This window comes from Mesoplodon densirostris, chromosome 15 (assembly GCF_025265405.1).
Source record: "Mesoplodon densirostris isolate mMesDen1 chromosome 15, mMesDen1 primary haplotype, whole genome shotgun sequence".
NCBI classification, from domain to species: Eukaryota; Metazoa; Chordata; class Mammalia; order Artiodactyla; family Ziphiidae; genus Mesoplodon; species Mesoplodon densirostris.
In genome coordinates, this window is record NC_082675.1 from 36,126,533 (window position 1) to 36,145,652 (window position 19,120).

At 36.9% G+C, this 19,120-nt stretch overlaps 1 protein-coding gene across 1 annotated transcript in view; it reads right to left on the bottom strand.

Moving 5' to 3' along the window:
- The window catches only part of SMCHD1 (structural maintenance of chromosomes flexible hinge domain containing 1), a 127,315-nt gene that overhangs the window by 95,047 nt on the left and 13,148 nt on the right, over window positions 1–19,120 (bottom strand). Inside the window, exons 4-7 of the mRNA XM_060118750.1 lie at window positions 17,132–17,214; window positions 16,340–16,470; window positions 755–869; window positions 514–633 (exon numbers count right to left, since the gene is read on the bottom strand). Of these exons, the coding sequence (XP_059974733.1) occupies window positions 514–633; window positions 755–869; window positions 16,340–16,470; window positions 17,132–17,214 (449 nt within the window). The remainder of the gene's footprint in view (window positions 1–513; window positions 634–754; window positions 870–16,339; window positions 16,471–17,131; window positions 17,215–19,120) is intronic.

Genomic DNA, 19,120 nt, shown 5'->3' on the forward strand with positions numbered 1-19,120 from the left:
AAAGTTGAATGAGTAATACAACAAATACCATGTGCTCACCACCAAGATTCAAATTTGTGAACACTCTGCTTATTAAAATGAGCATTTGAATGCAAATTTATAACAGAAATAAGTTTCTCATTTACTTATTTCTCTGGAGCTCAGATTTCTTAAAAGTCTATTACCCTATCACTGTTTTCTACTCTGCTTCTATGATTATTATACAACAAATATTTAAAAACTCCAACTCAGTTCAAGGAAAAAAGTTTACAATCTTATGAACAATTTCCAGAAAGCTTACTTGGCTTTATGAGAAAATCTGTTTTCTGAAGACCTCAACCTGAGAAAGCACATAAATGATCACTTTTTCTATCCACATAATTAAAAGAAAAAGAATGAAAATTTAATTTGAAAATTCCATATCTTCAAGTTTTTAAAATGACATTAGTATCTTAGAAAATGAAAAAAATGTTCTTGTCCTATCATCCATCCAAAGTAATGAATCCACAATTACTGAGTTAAAACGTATTGTACCTTTCTGTTTCTAATATATCCGCTATATATTGCCTCTTTATTTTTCTCCTTCTTCTCAAAATCTTCTTTAGAAAGTACAAGTTCATGAACATCCTGGGAATCTGCAGGTTTGCTTATCATCTGTTAAATATTAAAAAGAGTACTTTATAAATTCCCACAATTTAAACTGGATAACACATTTAGAAAGTCAACCTCAAAATATTTTGATCAACTTTCACTTTTAAGAAATATTTTTACTTACTCTGGCTGATTGTCCAACAAAGAAAACAGCCTGCTTGCCCCCAACACCAAAATAGGAAATATCACTATTTAAACTGCGTGGCACTGGTAGTGGTCGAACATATCCTGAATGATCACTAAAATAAAACATTACATTAATGCAATGATGTTAAACAAACTACTCAGGTGCTAAAGGAAATTGTTATAGTAGTTTTATTAAGTGTTAATAAAATGATCCCCGAGCCAGATAACACCCCTATTCAAATGTAAAAGAATTAGAGCCAAAAGCCAAAACATCATCTAGTCCAATGGCTCTCAAAGTTTATTACCCAGACCAGCTGCATCAGCAACACCTGGAAATGCTAAGAAATGCAAATTCTTGGGCCCACCCTGACAAATCAGAAAATCTCAAATATCTGTATAACTCTACAATCTTCCCTTCAAAATTGTTTACTCCTTCAAAACTCATGAAAATATTGTCTCAATACTAATGGGAATTACAGCAAAGAGATTCTTATTTCCATGTATCATGACAAACGAAGAGCTCTGATTGAACCTCCTACTGCAACATAACAACACTCTGGAGAGTAGGCATCCCTGGTCTCTCGAAATATAGGCAAGATCGCTAGGGACACCATTTCCCAATATCAGAAATAAACAGAATTGGGGATGAGGCTGGAACCACTATTACACCAAACGAAAAGGTTAGAGAGCAGATGCGGCATGGCTGGAAAGATTTAGAGAACACAGAGATACGTTCAAAAACACTTACCCATAAGAAACAAAGAAGAAAAGGAATGAAAAACATCAAGGTGGGACTAAAAACATGAACGACTGAAGGATAATATCTCACACAAGTTCAAATGTACTTGGAGAAAGAGAGGAGAGAATAGATAAAAGCTGCAAATATTCTCAAACCACTAAAAGGCATAGATCCACAGATTCAGACTAAAAGAGCCCAAACAGGATACATAAAAAGAAATCTGCATCACAGTGAACACTGAAAACAAAACAGAAGAACTAATAAACAGACTGAGAGAGAAATGGCTTTGCAGGCTTTGACAGCAACAGTATAAGACAGTGGAATATTATCTCCAAAGGGCCAAGAGAAAAGGTCAATGTAGAACTGCGAACTAGGGCTAAATGAAGAATTCACAGACAAAATCCAAGGGAATTTATCATTAAGAGATTTGCTCTAAAGGAATGTTCCTACAAGCACAATCTGACATACAAGGTTATCATAATATGGTAAGTACAAAGGTAATTTTTAAAATATGTGTTAAAAAATTTTAACGTGGTGTTAGAAAAAATGGTGACTATAATTTGTGGGATTTCCGAAGTCAGACTTGAAATACTAGACAACAAAAGTATAACTTTGGGAAGGAAATGATCAGAGATAAAGTGTTCCAAATTTTTTAATATGGGCGAAGGGAGGTGTTTTTTTTAAATTTTGAAGTCTGATGTTAATATGCATTTTTAAATTTCAAAGACAACCAGGAAAACAAACAGATAAATTCTGAAATATTAAAAGAGAAAAAAAGGTAGAACAGCATTTTCAAAAGCAACAACAAAAAGATGCAATGAATTTAAAAACAGAGAAAACAAAACAGAGGAATAATGGGATAAATAAAAATATTTTAATTGGTATAAAAAGTTCTCACCCATATATCAATAATCAAAATAAAGACAACAATGACCAGGTAAAACACTGTAATACCAGACCTACAAAACAAAGCACACAAAAAATAGCCCCCTGACAACATACAAAGCAACCGCCATACACAAACCCATCTCCACACAACAAAGACACAAACATGCCCCCATGCAAAAAAGCATGCATATACACAAACACCCCACACAATACACAAACCACACAACATGCATGCACATTTACAGTGCTCCCCCAACACAAACACACAATGTATACAACACCAACTACAAAAAGAGCATCTTCAAAGAGTCAGAGAAAACAGACACCATACATTCTGAGAAACAAAGATAAGAATGACAATGGATTTTTCATTGTAAACTGTGCAAGTCAGTAGAAATGGAGTAGCATTTTTAATATACTGAAATGTTTAACAAAGTCCACCTAAAATTCTATGCTCAACAAAAATATGTTTAAAGGGGGAAGGAGAGTAAGGAATAGATCCAAACTTTATCAGACATACAAAAGCTGAAAAAATTCACTGAGAGCAAACATGAATTATAAAAACTGTTAAGGGGCCTCCCTGGTGGCGCAAGTGGTTGAGAGTCCACCTGCCGATGCAGGGGATACGGGTTCGTGCCCCGGTCTGGGAGGATCCCATATGCCGCGGAGCGGCTGGGCCCGTGAGCCATGGCCGCTGGGCCTGTGCGTCCGGAGCCTGTGCTCCGCAACGGGAGAGGCCACAGCAGTGAGAGGCCCGCATACCGCAAAAAAAAAAAAAAAAAAAAAAAAAAAAAAAAAACTGTTAAAAGACCTTTAGGAATGAAAATGATACTATGGATTTAAACAAAGGAATGAAGACCACCAGAAATGGTAAATATGTGGGTAAACATAAACTGACTCAGGGACTCAAACTAATACTTGTATATGAATGTTCATAGCAGTATTATTCACAATATACAAAAAAGGCAGAAACAAGACAACCATCCATTAACCTATGAATGGAAAAATGTAGTATAGCTGCATAATTCAGCCATAAAAAGGGGTGAAGTTCTGATAAAATCTACAACATGGATGAACCCTGAAAACATTATGGTAAGTGAAATAAACCAGAAACAAAATAACAAATATTGTATGATTCCTCTTAAATGAAGTACCTAGAATAGGCAAATGCATTGAAACAGAAAGTAGAACTGTGGTTACCAGCAGCTGGAGGTGCGGAGAATACAGAGTTATCTTTTAATGGTTACAAAGTTTCAGTTTGGGAAAGATAAAAATCTTTGAAAATACATAATGGTAATGGTTGTAAAACACTGGGAATATAATTAATGTCACCAAATTATACACTTTAATTTAATGTTATACTTTTTTTTAAACCACATTTTTAAGAAAACAACCGTTAAAAAGAGAAACTCATAGAAACAGTAGAAAAGTGGTTGACAAGGAATGGGGAGTGTGGGAAATAGGTAGAGGTTGGTAAAAGGGTACAAAATTTCATCAATAAGATGAATAAGGTCTGAGGAGCTAATGTATAACATCATTAAGTACAGTCAATAACACTATTGTGTAACTGAAATCTGCTAAGAGAGTAGAACTGTGATAAATTAAAGATGTATACTATGAACCATAGTTGCCAGTAAAACAACAGAACAGAGTAGCAGCTAATAAGTCAATGAAGGAAACAGTGGAAGCACGCACACACACACACACTCTATTTGAAATAAGGCGGAAAAAAGGGAAATGTGGGGAAAAAGGGAAAAATAAACAAGTAACAAAGATGGTAACCAAGCATACTGATAATCACATTAAATGTAATTGGTCTAAACATTCCAATTAAAAGGCAGAGATCATCAATTTTAATACATAACCAAATGCTGCCTAAAAGAAACACTCTTTAAATATAACGAGACAGTATGTTAAAAGGTTGGAAAACGAGTTACCATTTCAATACTTATGAAAACAAAGCTGGAGGAGATATATTAATATCGGACCAAGTTAATATAAGAATATTACCTGGGAATAAAGAACAATGAAACAAATATGCACATAAATAAAATAGACTACCTTTCTCTGCTTGAGTTTTTAAAATTATGTTAGACTGTTGAAATAAAAATAACACGGTCTGATATGGTTCTCAATATATGTAGAGGTAACACTTAAAACTAAATTATAAATGGGAGAGAGTTAAAATACCTAAATAATTTGGTGAGATTTCTGTAATTCACTTTAATTGGCAAAATGTCCATACTAAGAGACTGTAATACAGTATTCCCTGGAGCAGCCATTAATAAATAAATAAATAAATAAAAGATATACTCAAAAACCACTATAAAGAAAACAGTGTAGTAAAATATGTTCAAGTAAACCACAAAAAGGCCAGAAAAGACAAATGCAAAACAAAGGGAACAAACAGAAAAGTTAAAACAGGACATATGAGTCCTAATGTACCAATAATTAAAAATAAGTAAATGTAATAGTACAAATACACTAAATAAAACTGACAAGAGTGAATTAAAAACTGACCAAACCAGGGACTTCACTGGTGGTCCAGTGTTTAAGAATCCACCTTCCAATGCAGGGGACGTGGGTTCGATCCCTGGTCAGGGAACTAGGATCCCACGCACCGCAGGGCAACTAAGCCTGCAAGCCGCAACTACTGAGCCCATGCAGTCTGGAGCCTGCGCGCCACAACTACAGAGCCCATGAACTCTGGAGCGTGCATGCCACAGCTAGAGAGAAACCCATGCACCACAACTACTGAGCCTGTGTGCCACAACGAAGATCCCGTGTGCCACAACTAAAACCTGACACAGCCAAAAAAAATAAAAATAAATAAATATTCTAAAGACTATAGTCAAAAAAATTTTTTTAAATAAATTTAAAAAAATTTTTAAATAAAAAATGACCCAACCATATGCTGTCTACAAGAAACTCATTTTAAATATAATGACATAGGTATTTTAAAAGAAAATGGATAAGAAAAGATATACCATACAAACATAAACAAAAAGCTGGAGTGGCTACAGCATCAAATAAAATACACTTCAGAGCAAGAAATTATCAGGGACAGAAGCATTATGGGAACTTCACTGGTGGCGCAGTGGTTAAGAATCCGCCTGCCAATGCAGGGCACACAGGTTTGAGCCCTGGTCTGGGAAGATCCCACGTGCTACGGAGCAACTAAGCCTGTGAGCCACAACTACTGAGCCTGCTTGCTGCAACTACTGAAGCCCATGCGCCTAGAGCCTGTGTTCCGCAACAAGAGAAGCCATCGCAATGAGAAGCCCACGCACCACAATGAGAACCCCACGCACCGCAACTAGAGAAAGCCCATGCACAGCAACAAAGACCCAACGGAGACAAAAATTAATTAATTAATTAAAAAATTTTTAAAAAGGCATTATGATGAAAGGGTCAGCTCACTGAAAAGTCCTAACAATCTCAATTATGCATACAAAAAATAACACTAGTTAAAAATACACAGAGCAAAAATTCAGAGAACTGAAAAGTTCAGCAAACGTGCAAATAAGTGGAGCTCTTCAATACTCCTCTCTTCATTACTGCTACACAGAAAATCAGCAAGGATAAGAAAGAACTGAAAAATGTTATCAACAGATGGAATCTAATTGAGATTTACAGAACACTCCTCCCAGCAACAGCAAAATACACATTCTTTTCAAGGACACAGAAAATTCACCAAAATACAGATCATATCCTAGGTCATAAAACAAATCTCAACAAATTTAAAAGAACTGAAACCATATAGAGTATGTTCTCTGAATATAATAAAGTCAAACTAGAAATCAACATAAAGACAAGAAAATCTATTGGAAACATTTGGAAATTGAACAATACATTCCAAAAAAGATCCATGGATCAAAAAGCAAATTGCAAGGGAAATAAAAGTTACACTGAACTGAATGAAAGTGAAATTAAAGCATATTAAAACTTGTGGGATACAGCAAAAGTAGTCTTGAGAAGAAAATTTATAACACAAAATATTCATCTTAGAAAAGAAGTAAAAAAAAAAATCTGTAAGATTCCACATCAAGATACTACAAAAAGAGTAAATAAACCCAAAGTAAGAAGGGCATAAATAATAAAGAGCAGATATCAAAGAATTTGAAAACAGGAAAACAGAAAATTTATCAAAGCAAGCACTGGTTCTTTACAAACACTACCAACAACTATATGCCAATAAAATTGAAAATTTAATGAAATGGACTAATTCCTACTAAAATATAACTTACCAAAGCTAAATCAGTTAGAAATAGAAAGCCAAAAGCAATAGTTAAAAATTCCTCCTGCAGGGGCTTCCCTGGTGGTGCAGTGGTTGAGAGTCCGCCTGCCGATGCAGGGGACACGGGTTCGTGCCCTGGTCCGGGAAGATCCCACGTGCCGCGGAGCGGCTGGGCCCGTGAGCCATGGCCGCTGAGCCTGCGCGTCCGGAGCCTGTGCTCCGCAATGGGAGAGGCCACAACAGTAAGAGGCCCGAGTACCGCAAAAGAAAAAAAAAAAAAAAAAAAATTCCTCCTGCAAAAAACATACCACACCCAAATGGTTTCCCAAGAGAGTTTTATCAAACTTTCATAAGTGATTAAGGTATAAATTAATACAATCACTCTGGAAAATAATTCACCATTACCTTGTAAGTTGGAACATTCATTTTTATATCCTACAAATTCCCTCCTAGGCATATACCAGAAACTTACGTAGATTTGGACCAGTAAACATATATAACAGAATGCTACACACATACCCCATATATAAGATAGTACTCCTAACAATTGCTAAAACTTGGGGGAGAAAGCCAAATGCCCACTGACTGGAGACTGGATAAATACAGTGGGATTCCTTTTTGGTATATACTAAAGATAACATGGTTATGAAAATGAATGTACTACAGACCCACACAAATATGCAATCTTAGTAACCTAATATTAAATGAAAATGCAAGTCCCTTGTAGATCAACATATAGTATGATTACACTTTTTCATATTATCAAAAACAAGCAAAATTAGATATATACATTTAAAAAAAGGAAATAGCTAACACATATATATGGAATTTAAAAAAAAAAAAGGTTCTGAAGAACCTAGGGGCAGGACAGGAATAAAGACACAGACGTAGAGAATGGACTTGAGGACATAGGGAGCGGGAAGGGTGAGCTGGGTCGAAGTGAGAGAGTGGCATGGACATATATACACTACCAAATGTAAAATAGATAGCTAGTGGGAAGCAGGGGCATAGCACAGGGAGATCAGCTTGGTGCTTTGTGTCCACTTAGACAGGTGGGATAGGGAGGGTGGGAGGGAGACGCAAGAGGGAGGGGATATGGGGATATATGTATACGTACAGCTGATTCACTTTGTTGTACAGCAGAAACTAACATACAATGTAAAGCAATTATACTCTAATAAAGATGTTTAAAAGAAAAAAGTAAACAAAAACAATTCAAGATACTTGTTAACTTTGGTGGCGGGGATGAGGAGGACACAGATGTAAGTTACAGTATATTCTACTTACTGGATTGGGTGGCAAATTCTGGTTATTCAGCTTGTTAAACTTTTCAATAAATAAACTTTAAAAGGGCATGTCCTGCATTGATACATTGTCATAAACCAAGAATTAATTAAATTCTATGAACAAAATGTCTATTAAGAAAAATAAAGAGTAAATAGGTTCTAAGACTTTAATTACTATGACAATACTTCTAGGAAATATGCTGAAAATACCCTCCCCTAAATATTCTCCTTAAAACACATATGGGGAAGTATATTAAAAGTTTGGGAGGGCAGAACTCAGAGATAAAACAATATATACATACTTAATCTGATTCAAAACTAAGGAATTCTGTTCACTGATTAGGAATGGACACACTTAACGACCAGGCAGTAAGTTTCCTTTTTCAACCTTTTTCCTAAGTTTCCTTTTCCATTCATGAAAGCCTAACCTAAGCAAAAACCCTAATACAGCAAATAAGGCTAAAAATACTAATTTCCAGTAGGTTTTAGATTTGTGTAAATGAGTCCAGAAAATTCCTATATCCACACTCACGGGCTATATAGATCTCCCTTCATGAAGATAAATATAATCTAAGATCTTAAGAAACAATTTTGCATCCCAGAAGGAATCCTCTGGAGAATTTAGAAAGTTGCCTCCCTCAAAATAAGTTTCTATCACAGTCTAAAAAAGTTTCAGAAACTATCTCATTCTTATTCTTCATATAATATGAGGACACTATATCTTTGTGAAACAATAGTATTTATTAGAAAAGAGAAGCAAAATCTGCATGAAAATGTATGATAAAAGGTGTAGAAGGTAAGAAAAAGGAATAGGAGAGACGATCAAATTAGTAAAAAGAAACAATGTAAGTGACTGCCAGGAAATATGGTAGAGAGACTATGTATATATATTTAGATCTCACTATCTCCAATCTATCACAGGGAAAAAAAAAACAGCCACAATGAAGAAAGTGACAAATGGCCATAGGTAACTAACTGAGCTTCTGGAATACACGTGTCTCATCATCTCGATACAGATGTGTCTCATCTGTGAGACACAATGGAAATAACCAAATTAAAGTAGGATGCCTAAATCTACATTCTCTAAATTCAAGTAAGTACAAATATCTACTTGAAAGTTCATCTTAATTACAGAAAAATACTAAAGACATTTGAGCTTTTTCTTTAGGAAAATTAGGGAAAATCTTGTTGGGAGTCCATTTCTACAACCTAAAAGTGGCATGGGAAATGGGCCATGTGGCATGCTATTTTTATTTTCCCAAAAACAGCTGACTGAGTTGAGAGCATGTTAATTGCTGAGCAAGTTTAAAGTGCAGAAAGTAGCACTGATCCAACACACGTCTGAATTATGGCCACCCAGCTGGCCTAACTGATGTCATCCTTCTTTCTTCCACAAAATAATTAAATGAACACATAGTATTACAACAAAGTTCTAGGTATCTAATTTAACTTATGATTGTAACAGTGCCTCAGTCATGAGCAAATTTCCTAGGTCCAGGTAATGTTCTTTATCTTAGGGGTTTGGATTAGACCAGTGTATGCACTTGTCAAAAATCAGTTAATTGAGTGATCACTTCCAGAATGGCAAAGTAAGAACCTATGAAAATCCACTCGTTGATAAACACAAAAACAACACCCCAAAAAATTGTCAAAATCAACTTTTTCAGAACTGCAAAAATTAACTTAAGTCTTGCAACAATCCAAGGAGTGTTTACTTAAGACACATTGATGAGTTTTGGTAAAAACTGCAAGCTCTGTTACGTTTTAACATACCCTCTCCCATTCCCCTCTCACCAGCTCCACAGAAGCCTTGAAAACCAACAGCCCTGCAATCATGTTGAAAACTAACAGCTTAGGAGTCACTGGGATGTGTTTGGAGTTCCCCAAAAGCTCCTTCCCCGTAGAATTGCCATTATTGGATCTGACAGTTCCATAGAAACTTCCATTTGCAGGGTTTGTCTTTATTTGACCTAACTCAGAACTTGCTCACTGTGAAAAGCATTTTCCTTGGGTCATTTGTCAAAAACAATCAGTGGCAGATGTTTACCATCAAAGCTGACTAAGGTAATGAAAACACTGGGAGAAAACAAGAATCTGGGCAAAAACTTAGAAAAAAAAGCTGGGGAATGAGAGGTCCATAGTGGTTTTTAAAAGCTCCAACACAGTCATGAGTATCAAGGTCACACTCATGTGCAGGATTGTATACATACTCAAGAAAGAACTGAGAAGGCTCTAATCTCTTATTTCTGGTTGACTTTGAGGTTTGGTGCAACTAAGAGTTAAAGGCTAAGGCAGAGCTGTAAACTTCCTGCTGGAACAATAAAAACAGCCCAGTGGGGCTTCCCTGGTGGCGCAGTGGTTGACAGTCCGCCTGCCGATGCAGGGGACATGGGTTCGTGCCCCAGTCCGGGAAGATCCCACATGCCGTGGAGCGGCTAGGCCCGTGAGTCATGGCCGCTGAGCCTGCACGTCTGGAGCCTGTACTCTGCAACGGGAGAGGCCATAACAGTGAGAGGCCCGCGTAACCCCCCCGCAAAAACAGCCCAGTATGCACACAGAACCCCTTGGCAAAAGCTGTAAGACTTAGTGGTTCCAGACATTCAAGGAAATGTCTGATCACTAGTTGACCACAAAATTAACTGAGCAGAGACTTAAGGGGCAACACAAGATGAAGAATACAGGTTTTACAGAATTAGTTTAGGGAAGTCACTACACAAACAACAAAAAGACAAAAGCAACAGTAAGCCCTGGGGAGAGAGATAAATCTGATTTCCAGATTTGCCACACTATATAATTTAAAATGTCCTATTCTAGGGACTTCCCTGGTGGTCCAGTTAAGATTCTGTGCTTCCAATGCAAGGGGCACAGGTTTGATCCCACATGCCAGGCGTGGACAAAAAATAAATAAATAAAATAAAATGTCCTGTTCTAAACAAAAAAACTATGTGCCACACCAAGAAATATTAAAGTCTGGCCTACACACAGGGAAAATAGCACTCAGCAGAAACTGTTCCAGAGAAAGCCCAGGGATTAAGTAGACTTACCAGACAAAGATTTAAGTCAGCTTTTCTATAACGAATGCTGAAGAGGGTGTGGAGGAAAGGGAACCCTGCTATACTGTTGGTAGGAACGTAAGTTGGTGCAGCCACTATGGAAAACAGTACGGAGGTTCCTCAAAAAACTAAAACTAGAGTTGCCATATGATCTAGCCATCCTACTCCTGGACATATATGTGGATAAAAATATAATTCAAAAAGATACATGCACCCCTATATTCACAGCAGCACTACTCACAATAGCCAAGATGTGGAAACAACCTAAATGTCCATCAACAGATGAACAGATGATGAAGATGTATACACACACACACACACACACACACACACACACACACACACACACACACACGCAATGGAATACTACTCAGCCATAAAAAGGAATGACATAATGCCATTTGCAGAAACATGGATGGAACTAGAGATTATCATACTAATTGAAGTCAGAAAGAGACAATTACCATATGATATCACTTATATGTGGAATCTAAAATATGACACAAATGAACTCATCAACAAAACAGAAACAGACTCACAGACATAGAGAACAGACTTGTGACTGCCAAGGGTGGGGGTGGGAGAGGGATGGAGTGAGAGTTTGGGGTTAGCAGGTGCAAACTAGTATATATAGGACAGATAAACAACAAGGTCTTACAGTATAGCACAGGGAGCTATATTCAATATTCTGTGATAAACCATAATGGAAAAGAATTTTTTAAAAAAGGAATGTTATATATATGTATAACTGAATCACTTTGCTATGCAGCAGAAATTAACACATTATAAATCAATATTTCAATTTAAAAATTTTAAAATAAATCAGCTATTTTAAATACATTCAGTGAACTAATAGAAATTATGTCTAATGAAGTAAAGGAAAGTATGAGAACAGTATTTTACCAAACAGAGAATATCAGTAGAAACAGAAACTACAAAGAACCAAACAAATTCTGGAATTGAAAAAGAAAAACAACTGAAATGAAAAATTCAGTTAGGTGGCTCATGAGCAGATATGAATTGGCAGAAGAAATAACCAGTGAACTTTAAGGCAGGTTGATTGAGATTATTCAGCCTGAGAAACAAACTGAAGAAAAAAACCCCATCAATGGAGGGGATAAGATGAGCCACAGAAGGACAGGAGAGGAAGAATATTTGAATAATGGCCAAAAACTTCCCAAATTTGATGAAAACATTAACCTAGACATCCAAGAAGCTCAACAAACACCAAATAGTATGAACTCAAAAACTAGTCATGCCACAAACCATTAAAAGCCAGAGAAAAAAGAGAATCTTGAAAGCAGAAAGAGAGAAGTGACTAGTCACATACAAGAAATACTCAAGATTAACAGGTGATTCCTCATCAGAAACTATGGAGTCAGAAAACAGTAGACTAATGTATTCAAAGTGCTGATAGAAAAAGACTGTCAACCAAGAATTCTTCATTCAGCACAAGTAGCTTTCAAAAGTAAAGGAAAGAGATTAAGACATTCACAGATGAACAAGACCTGAGGGAATCTGTCATCAGCAGATCTGCCGCAAAGTAGCTATTGAAGAAGAGTCCCTTGGACTAAACTGAAGAGACACTAGAAAGTAACTTGAATACAAGAAAAAATAAAGAGTAAAGCAGAGATAACTACATAAATAGAAAAAGACAGTATAAGTGTATTTTTTATAACTCTTCTCCTGATTTAAAAGACAGGTGTATAAAGCACTAACGATAAAACTGTGTTGACAGGGTTATAATGTATAATGATGTCCTTTATATAAAAATAATAATACAAAGGAGCGGGAGGGGAATGGAGCTATATAGGAGCAAAGTGTGTATTACTATTATTATTATTAATTTTTTTTTGCAGTACGTGGGCCCCTCACTGTTGTGGCCTCTCCCGTTGCGGAGCACAGGCTCCGGACGCGCAGACTCAGCGGCCATGGCTCACAAGCCATGTGGGATCTTCCTGGACCAGGGCACGAACCCGTGTCCCCTGCATCGGCAGGCGGACTCTCAACCACTGCGCCACCAGGGAAGCCCTGTGTGTATTATTGACATTAAATTGGTGTTAATCCAAAGTGGACTGTTATATATTAAAATGTTAATTGTAATCCCTAAATAAACAACTGAAGAAGTAGATTAACAACTATTCAAAGTATATTAGTGATTGCAACGAGAGACAAGATTGACTACAAGTGGTTACAGGGTTTCTTCTAGAGTGATGAAAATGTTCTGGAATTACTGGTGATGGCTGCACAACTTTGTGACTATATGAATTACATTACCATAAAAGAAATTTAATGAAGATATACTTAAGACAGATGTGAGCGTTTCAATGTAAATTTTACCTCAAAAAACCCCCCTGAATTCTACATAATGATACCAATACTTAAAGCAGCAGGACAAAGTTTACTGACATCTGTAATTTATTTTGAACTGAATCAAAAAATGAGATGACCTGAAGGTTAGTCGGATAAAAAGATACGTGGTAATGCAACTGTCAGTGGTAGAAACTTAGTATGAGTATCTTGGGTGCTGACTGTAGAATTTCAACTTTTCTGTATATTTGAAAATATTCATAAAATTTTGAGGAAAAGAATAGTGTTCAGTAAACATTCAGATCCAGCTTGTGGACTGTTCTACAACTAGCCTGAACTCTACCAAAAAAAAAATGACAATTTCATGAAAGACACAAATGTGGGGAATTATAGAATAAAAGAGAAAAGAAAGACATGACAAAGGGGAAAAATCTGAATATGGACATTAGATATTTTGAATCACTGAGAAATGTCTTGGGTATAAAGGTATTATGGCTATTTATGAGAACATCGCTGTGAAGGAAATAGATGCTACAGTATTAAGCAGTGAAATATCATAAAGGTTGCAACTTACCTTCAAATGATTTAGGGAGAGAAAGTGTGTGTGCACGCATGTGCACACCCACACATACATGAACAGACAGAAGATAACTAATGTGGCAAAATGTTAACATAAATCTAGGTGAAGGATATATGAGTGCTAATACTGCTCTTTCAACTTATTTGCTGGCTTTTTATTTGAAGTTTTTTCAACTTATTTGTTGGTTTATTTGAAATTTTCAAAATAAAAAAGTGGAGGGAAAGGTAGTACCAAGGTGGGTGAGAGTTATAAAGAATATTGCCAAGTTAGAACTCTCACCTCATCTCCCTCTACCCTCCCCTTCATATGCACTTAACCACACTGGTCTCCTTTCCCTCTTTCAAACGAAACAAGCTGATCACAGTTTCAGGGTCTTTGTATTTGCTGATGTTCCTTCTACTTGGAATACTCTTCACCCAGATTTTCGCTTGGGTGTTTTTTTCTAATCATTCAAGCCTCAATTCAAATGTAACCTCAAAGAGGCTACCCTCTTTTCTAGTCACCTTACCTAAAGGAGATGGCCATCAGGCTCTAACATATTACTCAATATTTTCTTAACAATCAGTAACTGAAGTGCTTATACATTTTTTGGTTTACTTTTGGCTTTTCCTCTACTACAACATAAGCTACAGTCAAGATAGTCAGCTGTTTTGTATTTGTAGGCTGTCCTTCCTTTTCTTCCACAACCTGTCTCCTACGATACCTATCCTTATATCCAATAAAAAACTAAATTGGAAGCAGTAAAACAACTGATAATTTTTTCTATAGGAGTAGAAGCTAGAGGAGTGAGGGGGTTACAACTGATGCTAACAGAAACTGGAGTGGGTTAAGGGACTGATACTGGACTCAAAGACAGTATGAGTACGTAACAGCTATAACAACAGCTTACTGTTTACTGATACAACACCTATAAAAAGCTAGGACCAGAACATGCAACAGGTAGATTTCTACCAAAAATTAAAATTTCCCTAACATTTGAATTAAGTTTAAAAGTCTGGGTTGTGCTAAAATCTAGAGAAATCTTAATAAACTGTAGGCTCTACTTCTTTCTACTCTTCCACTTGATTTAACTAACATTTTTCTGACCTTTTTGCCCCAATCTTCCAGCTGTTCTCCTTTCATTTCTACCTAATATTTCTCTCTTATGCTAAATTCTATCTTTAGACCATGAAAGACGTGATCTTTGCCTTCTTTATGGCTATTTTATAAATCCTTGAAGTGGCATGTATTCAAGAAAATAGTGAAAAAGAATAGTTGCAGAAAAATCTGAAGCCACGAATGAGAAGTAATAACTAAAATGATAGCTTGTATTTATTGACTGCTTATCATTTGCCAGGCTCTAAGGATTTTACATGTACTAACTCACTTGGTTTTCACAAAACCTTATGAGGTATTATCCCCATTTTACAGACATGTAAACTGAGATAAAGAGAAGTAAACTACCTTGACCAGTGTCATACAACTAGTAAGGCTAGAATTCAAATGAGACCAAATGATTCCAGAGCCCTTGTTCTTCACTTATTGCTGCCTCTCACCATGGCATTGTAAGTCTTTACAATTCTGATGAAAATTCTGAGAGTGCTGAAATTTCAGCAGTGAGAAGGCAAAGGTGTTAACTATATTAATTTTACACATTATTGAGATTGGTCCTTAAATTTGGGTGACTTTCCTTGACACAGCAGAGAGAAAAACAGGACACGAACAAATACTAACCACTTAATAAGAATGCCAACTGATTCTTCCCAAATGTGTTTCCCGAAGAACACAATATAGCTGCCATAACTATTGTATTTAGAGCCATGAGGTTGGATGGAATCACCAAGTGAGGAATTAGAAGATAAGGGACCAAGGACTAAGCCCTGAGGCACTGAAACATTAAGAAGATGGGGAGACTTCCCTGGTGGAGCGGTGGTTAAGAATCCGCCTGCCAATGCAGGGGACATGGGTTCGAGCCCTGGTCCAGGAAGATCCCACATGCCACGGAGCAACTAAGCCTGTGTGCCCCAACTACTGACCCTGCGCTCTAGAGCTCACAAGCCAGAACTACTGAGTCCGTGTGCCACAACTACTGAGCCCGCGTGCCACAACTACTGAAGCCCATGCGCCTAGAGCCCATGCTCTGCAGCAAAGCCAAGCCACGACAATGAGAAGCCCACACACCTCAACAAAGAGTAGCTCCCGCTTGCCGCAACTAGAGAAAGCCTGCATGCAGCAACAAAGACCCAGTGCAGTCAAAAATAAATAAAACAAAACAAAACAAAAAAACCCTCCTATATTACCTCAGGAAATACAAAAAGAATCATTCAATGGAAGGGCACAATATGATTTATGCAGTTTTGACTATTTCTAAGTATTGGTCATAAAAACCTAAATAAATATGCTGATAACATCAAAACCACCAATGTATCATGTATAACTAAAGAAATATGAGTTCTTATCCTTATTAAAATACCCAGCTGCCCATAAAAAAAGTGAGTAAGGTTTTCTAACCTTTCAAAGTCACCTTGCCTTGTAAATTTTGACAACCTATACACGGCCCAGTTGTTAAGCTGTTTAGAGGTCATTCCTCTTCCATTATCTATCACTGCAACGGCAGGTTTTCCTTGTGTTTCATCAAAATGCTATGAAATAAAATAAGTTCAAAAAGATAGGAAAAGTCAAATCAATATTAAAAACATGAAAAGTTAATATAAAAAAAGTGATTCATTGGGCTCACTCATACATTGCTGGAGGAAGTATATATTAATACAACTTTCTGAAAGGCACTTCAGCGATATGAATCAAAGGCCTTAGAATTCTTCATGTCCTTTAACCCAGAAATTCCATTTCTCAGAATTTAGCTTGAGAAACTAATCAGAGATATGTACAAAAATCTATAAGGATACTCATCACGCCAGCACTGCTTACAATGGCAAAAATATAGGAAAAAAATCTAAAAGTTCAACAACAGTAGACTGATTACATAATTTATATTATAGTCAATAAACCAAACAGCAGCAGTGGTATATTATATTGCAGAATATTCATGATATGGCAGTGTTTACAATGTACTATTAAGGAAAAATAAAAGATCACAAATAACAAAATGTACACTATGATCACACATACATGTATACATATATGCATAGAAAAAGGGCATGTGAAAAAATTTTAATGACTGAAGAGACATCAGATAATTATTTCTACTTTTAGTTTATCTTTATTTCCTAATTTTTCTCCAATGAACCTGTAGTACTTCTATAAAAGGACACGTTAAATTGCTTTAGAGTATTGTTTCCTTACCAATTTGATCTGTATTCTTCTAACACCAGTGTTACGAGAAGTGGCAGACAACGAATTATCAATTAATTCTGCAAGAGCAAATGCTGGAAGAGAATGAGAAAACGTTATTGCTTAAGTTTTCCCTCCTAAATACTTCATATAAAAGTTCAAAGTAGGGCTTCCCTGGTGGTGCAGTGGTTGAGAATCCGCCTGCCGATGCAGGGGACACGGGTTTGTGCCCTGGTCCAGGAGGATCCCACATACCGTGGAGCAGCTAGGCCCGTGAGCCATGGCCGCTGAGCCTGCGCTCCGCAACTGGAAAGGCCGCAACAGTGAGAGGCCCGTGTACCGCAAAAAAAAAAAAAAAAAAAGTTCAAAGTAGAAGAAACTCTGAAGTACCTTAAGCCATCACTTTTATTTTCCAAAGAGCTAGAATTAAAGTATTACCCTGATCCTAATGACACAAACATAATGAAGGCATCACCAATCACCACCAGCATAAAAAAGCAGTCACCAACCAGTACTTGCATGGCACTACACAGCATGAGTCAGCCAGCCATGATTCCTGGCTTCAAGGAGTTTATAATCTAAAGACAGACATACACACATAAGAGACAAACAGAAGACCATAACCATAAAATCAAATAGTAGTCTGTGGTACGTAATTACATCACGCACAAGTCAAACGTAAGCACATTTTGACATATGAGTACAACTATAAAGCAACTATAAAAGTGTCTAGGGGCTTCCCTGGTGGCGCAGTGGTTGAGAATCTGCCTGCTAATGCAGGGGACACGGGTTCGAGCCCTGGTCTGGGAAGATCCCACATGCCGTGGAGCAGCTGGGCCCGTGAGCCACAACTACTGAGCCTGCGCGTCTGGAGCCTGTGCTCTGCAACAAGAGAGGCCGCGATAGTGAGAGGCCCGCGCATTGCAATGAAGAGTGGCCCCCACTTGCCACAACTAGAGAAAGCCCTTGCACAGAAACGAAGACCCAACACAGCCCTAAATAAATAAATAAATAAATAAATTTAAAACACTAAGCTTAACTGGAAATCTGATAACCCTGTTAAAAAAAAATAAAAAAAATAAAAGTGTCTATTGAGAGCTAATTTAAATACAGATATCTCACAACAGCAACTTGTGAAATGGCAGAATGTATCTGCTTAACTGACACAAAACTGCTCTTAATTTCCTACTACACAACCCGCCTGACCTTCAGTTTATCACTGGCTCGGCATTGTTCCTAACATTCTCCTTTCTCCAGGGTCAGCACCCAAACTATTCCTCACTTTTATTTCCTTAATTAAAAGGGGGAACATACTAAATTAATGTCTCTTCCCTTGAAGCTTAACCCAACTTAAGCATCATTAACCCACAGAGTAGCACTCCAGCAAGCACTTCCACACTCTCAACACTCAGGGGATGTCTATGTTTATAAGCTAGTTAGAAAGAAGTTACCACAAATCTGATATGTATAAAGACCTGGCAAAGGGTATTAACTAGGAAATGGAGAAGTAGGGGCACTGTAGGAAATGCGAGGAAAAAGAGTTAAGAGAAATCTCAAAGAAAGAAATGAGTAGAATTTAGTATATGATTAGATATAAAGGGAGAAAGAAAAAGAAATCCAAGGTGGTTTTGAGTACTTGCTCTAGAAGACTGAATAAATGGTCATATTTTCCATAAAATTTAGAAGGAGAAAAATTTAGAAGGGAGGAAAGAAAAATTCAGTTTTAGATGCGATGCCCTAGCACTATATCAAGCTCAGTGAGTAGAGGTGTTCCACAGAGCTGGAACAGACTATGCTTAATAGAGAGAGTAAAGACAGCCAGAGATAAATGCTTCATTGACACAGAATAGTTTAGGCTTGGGTAAGTTCATTTCAAGTATAAAAAGATCAACATGACTTAAAGAATTATCCACCATACAGTCAACAGTAACCAGAAGTAGCATCAAAGGCTACAGAAAACAGAGGCAGGCAAAGACCCAGGAATTTAATGTGAAGTCACAG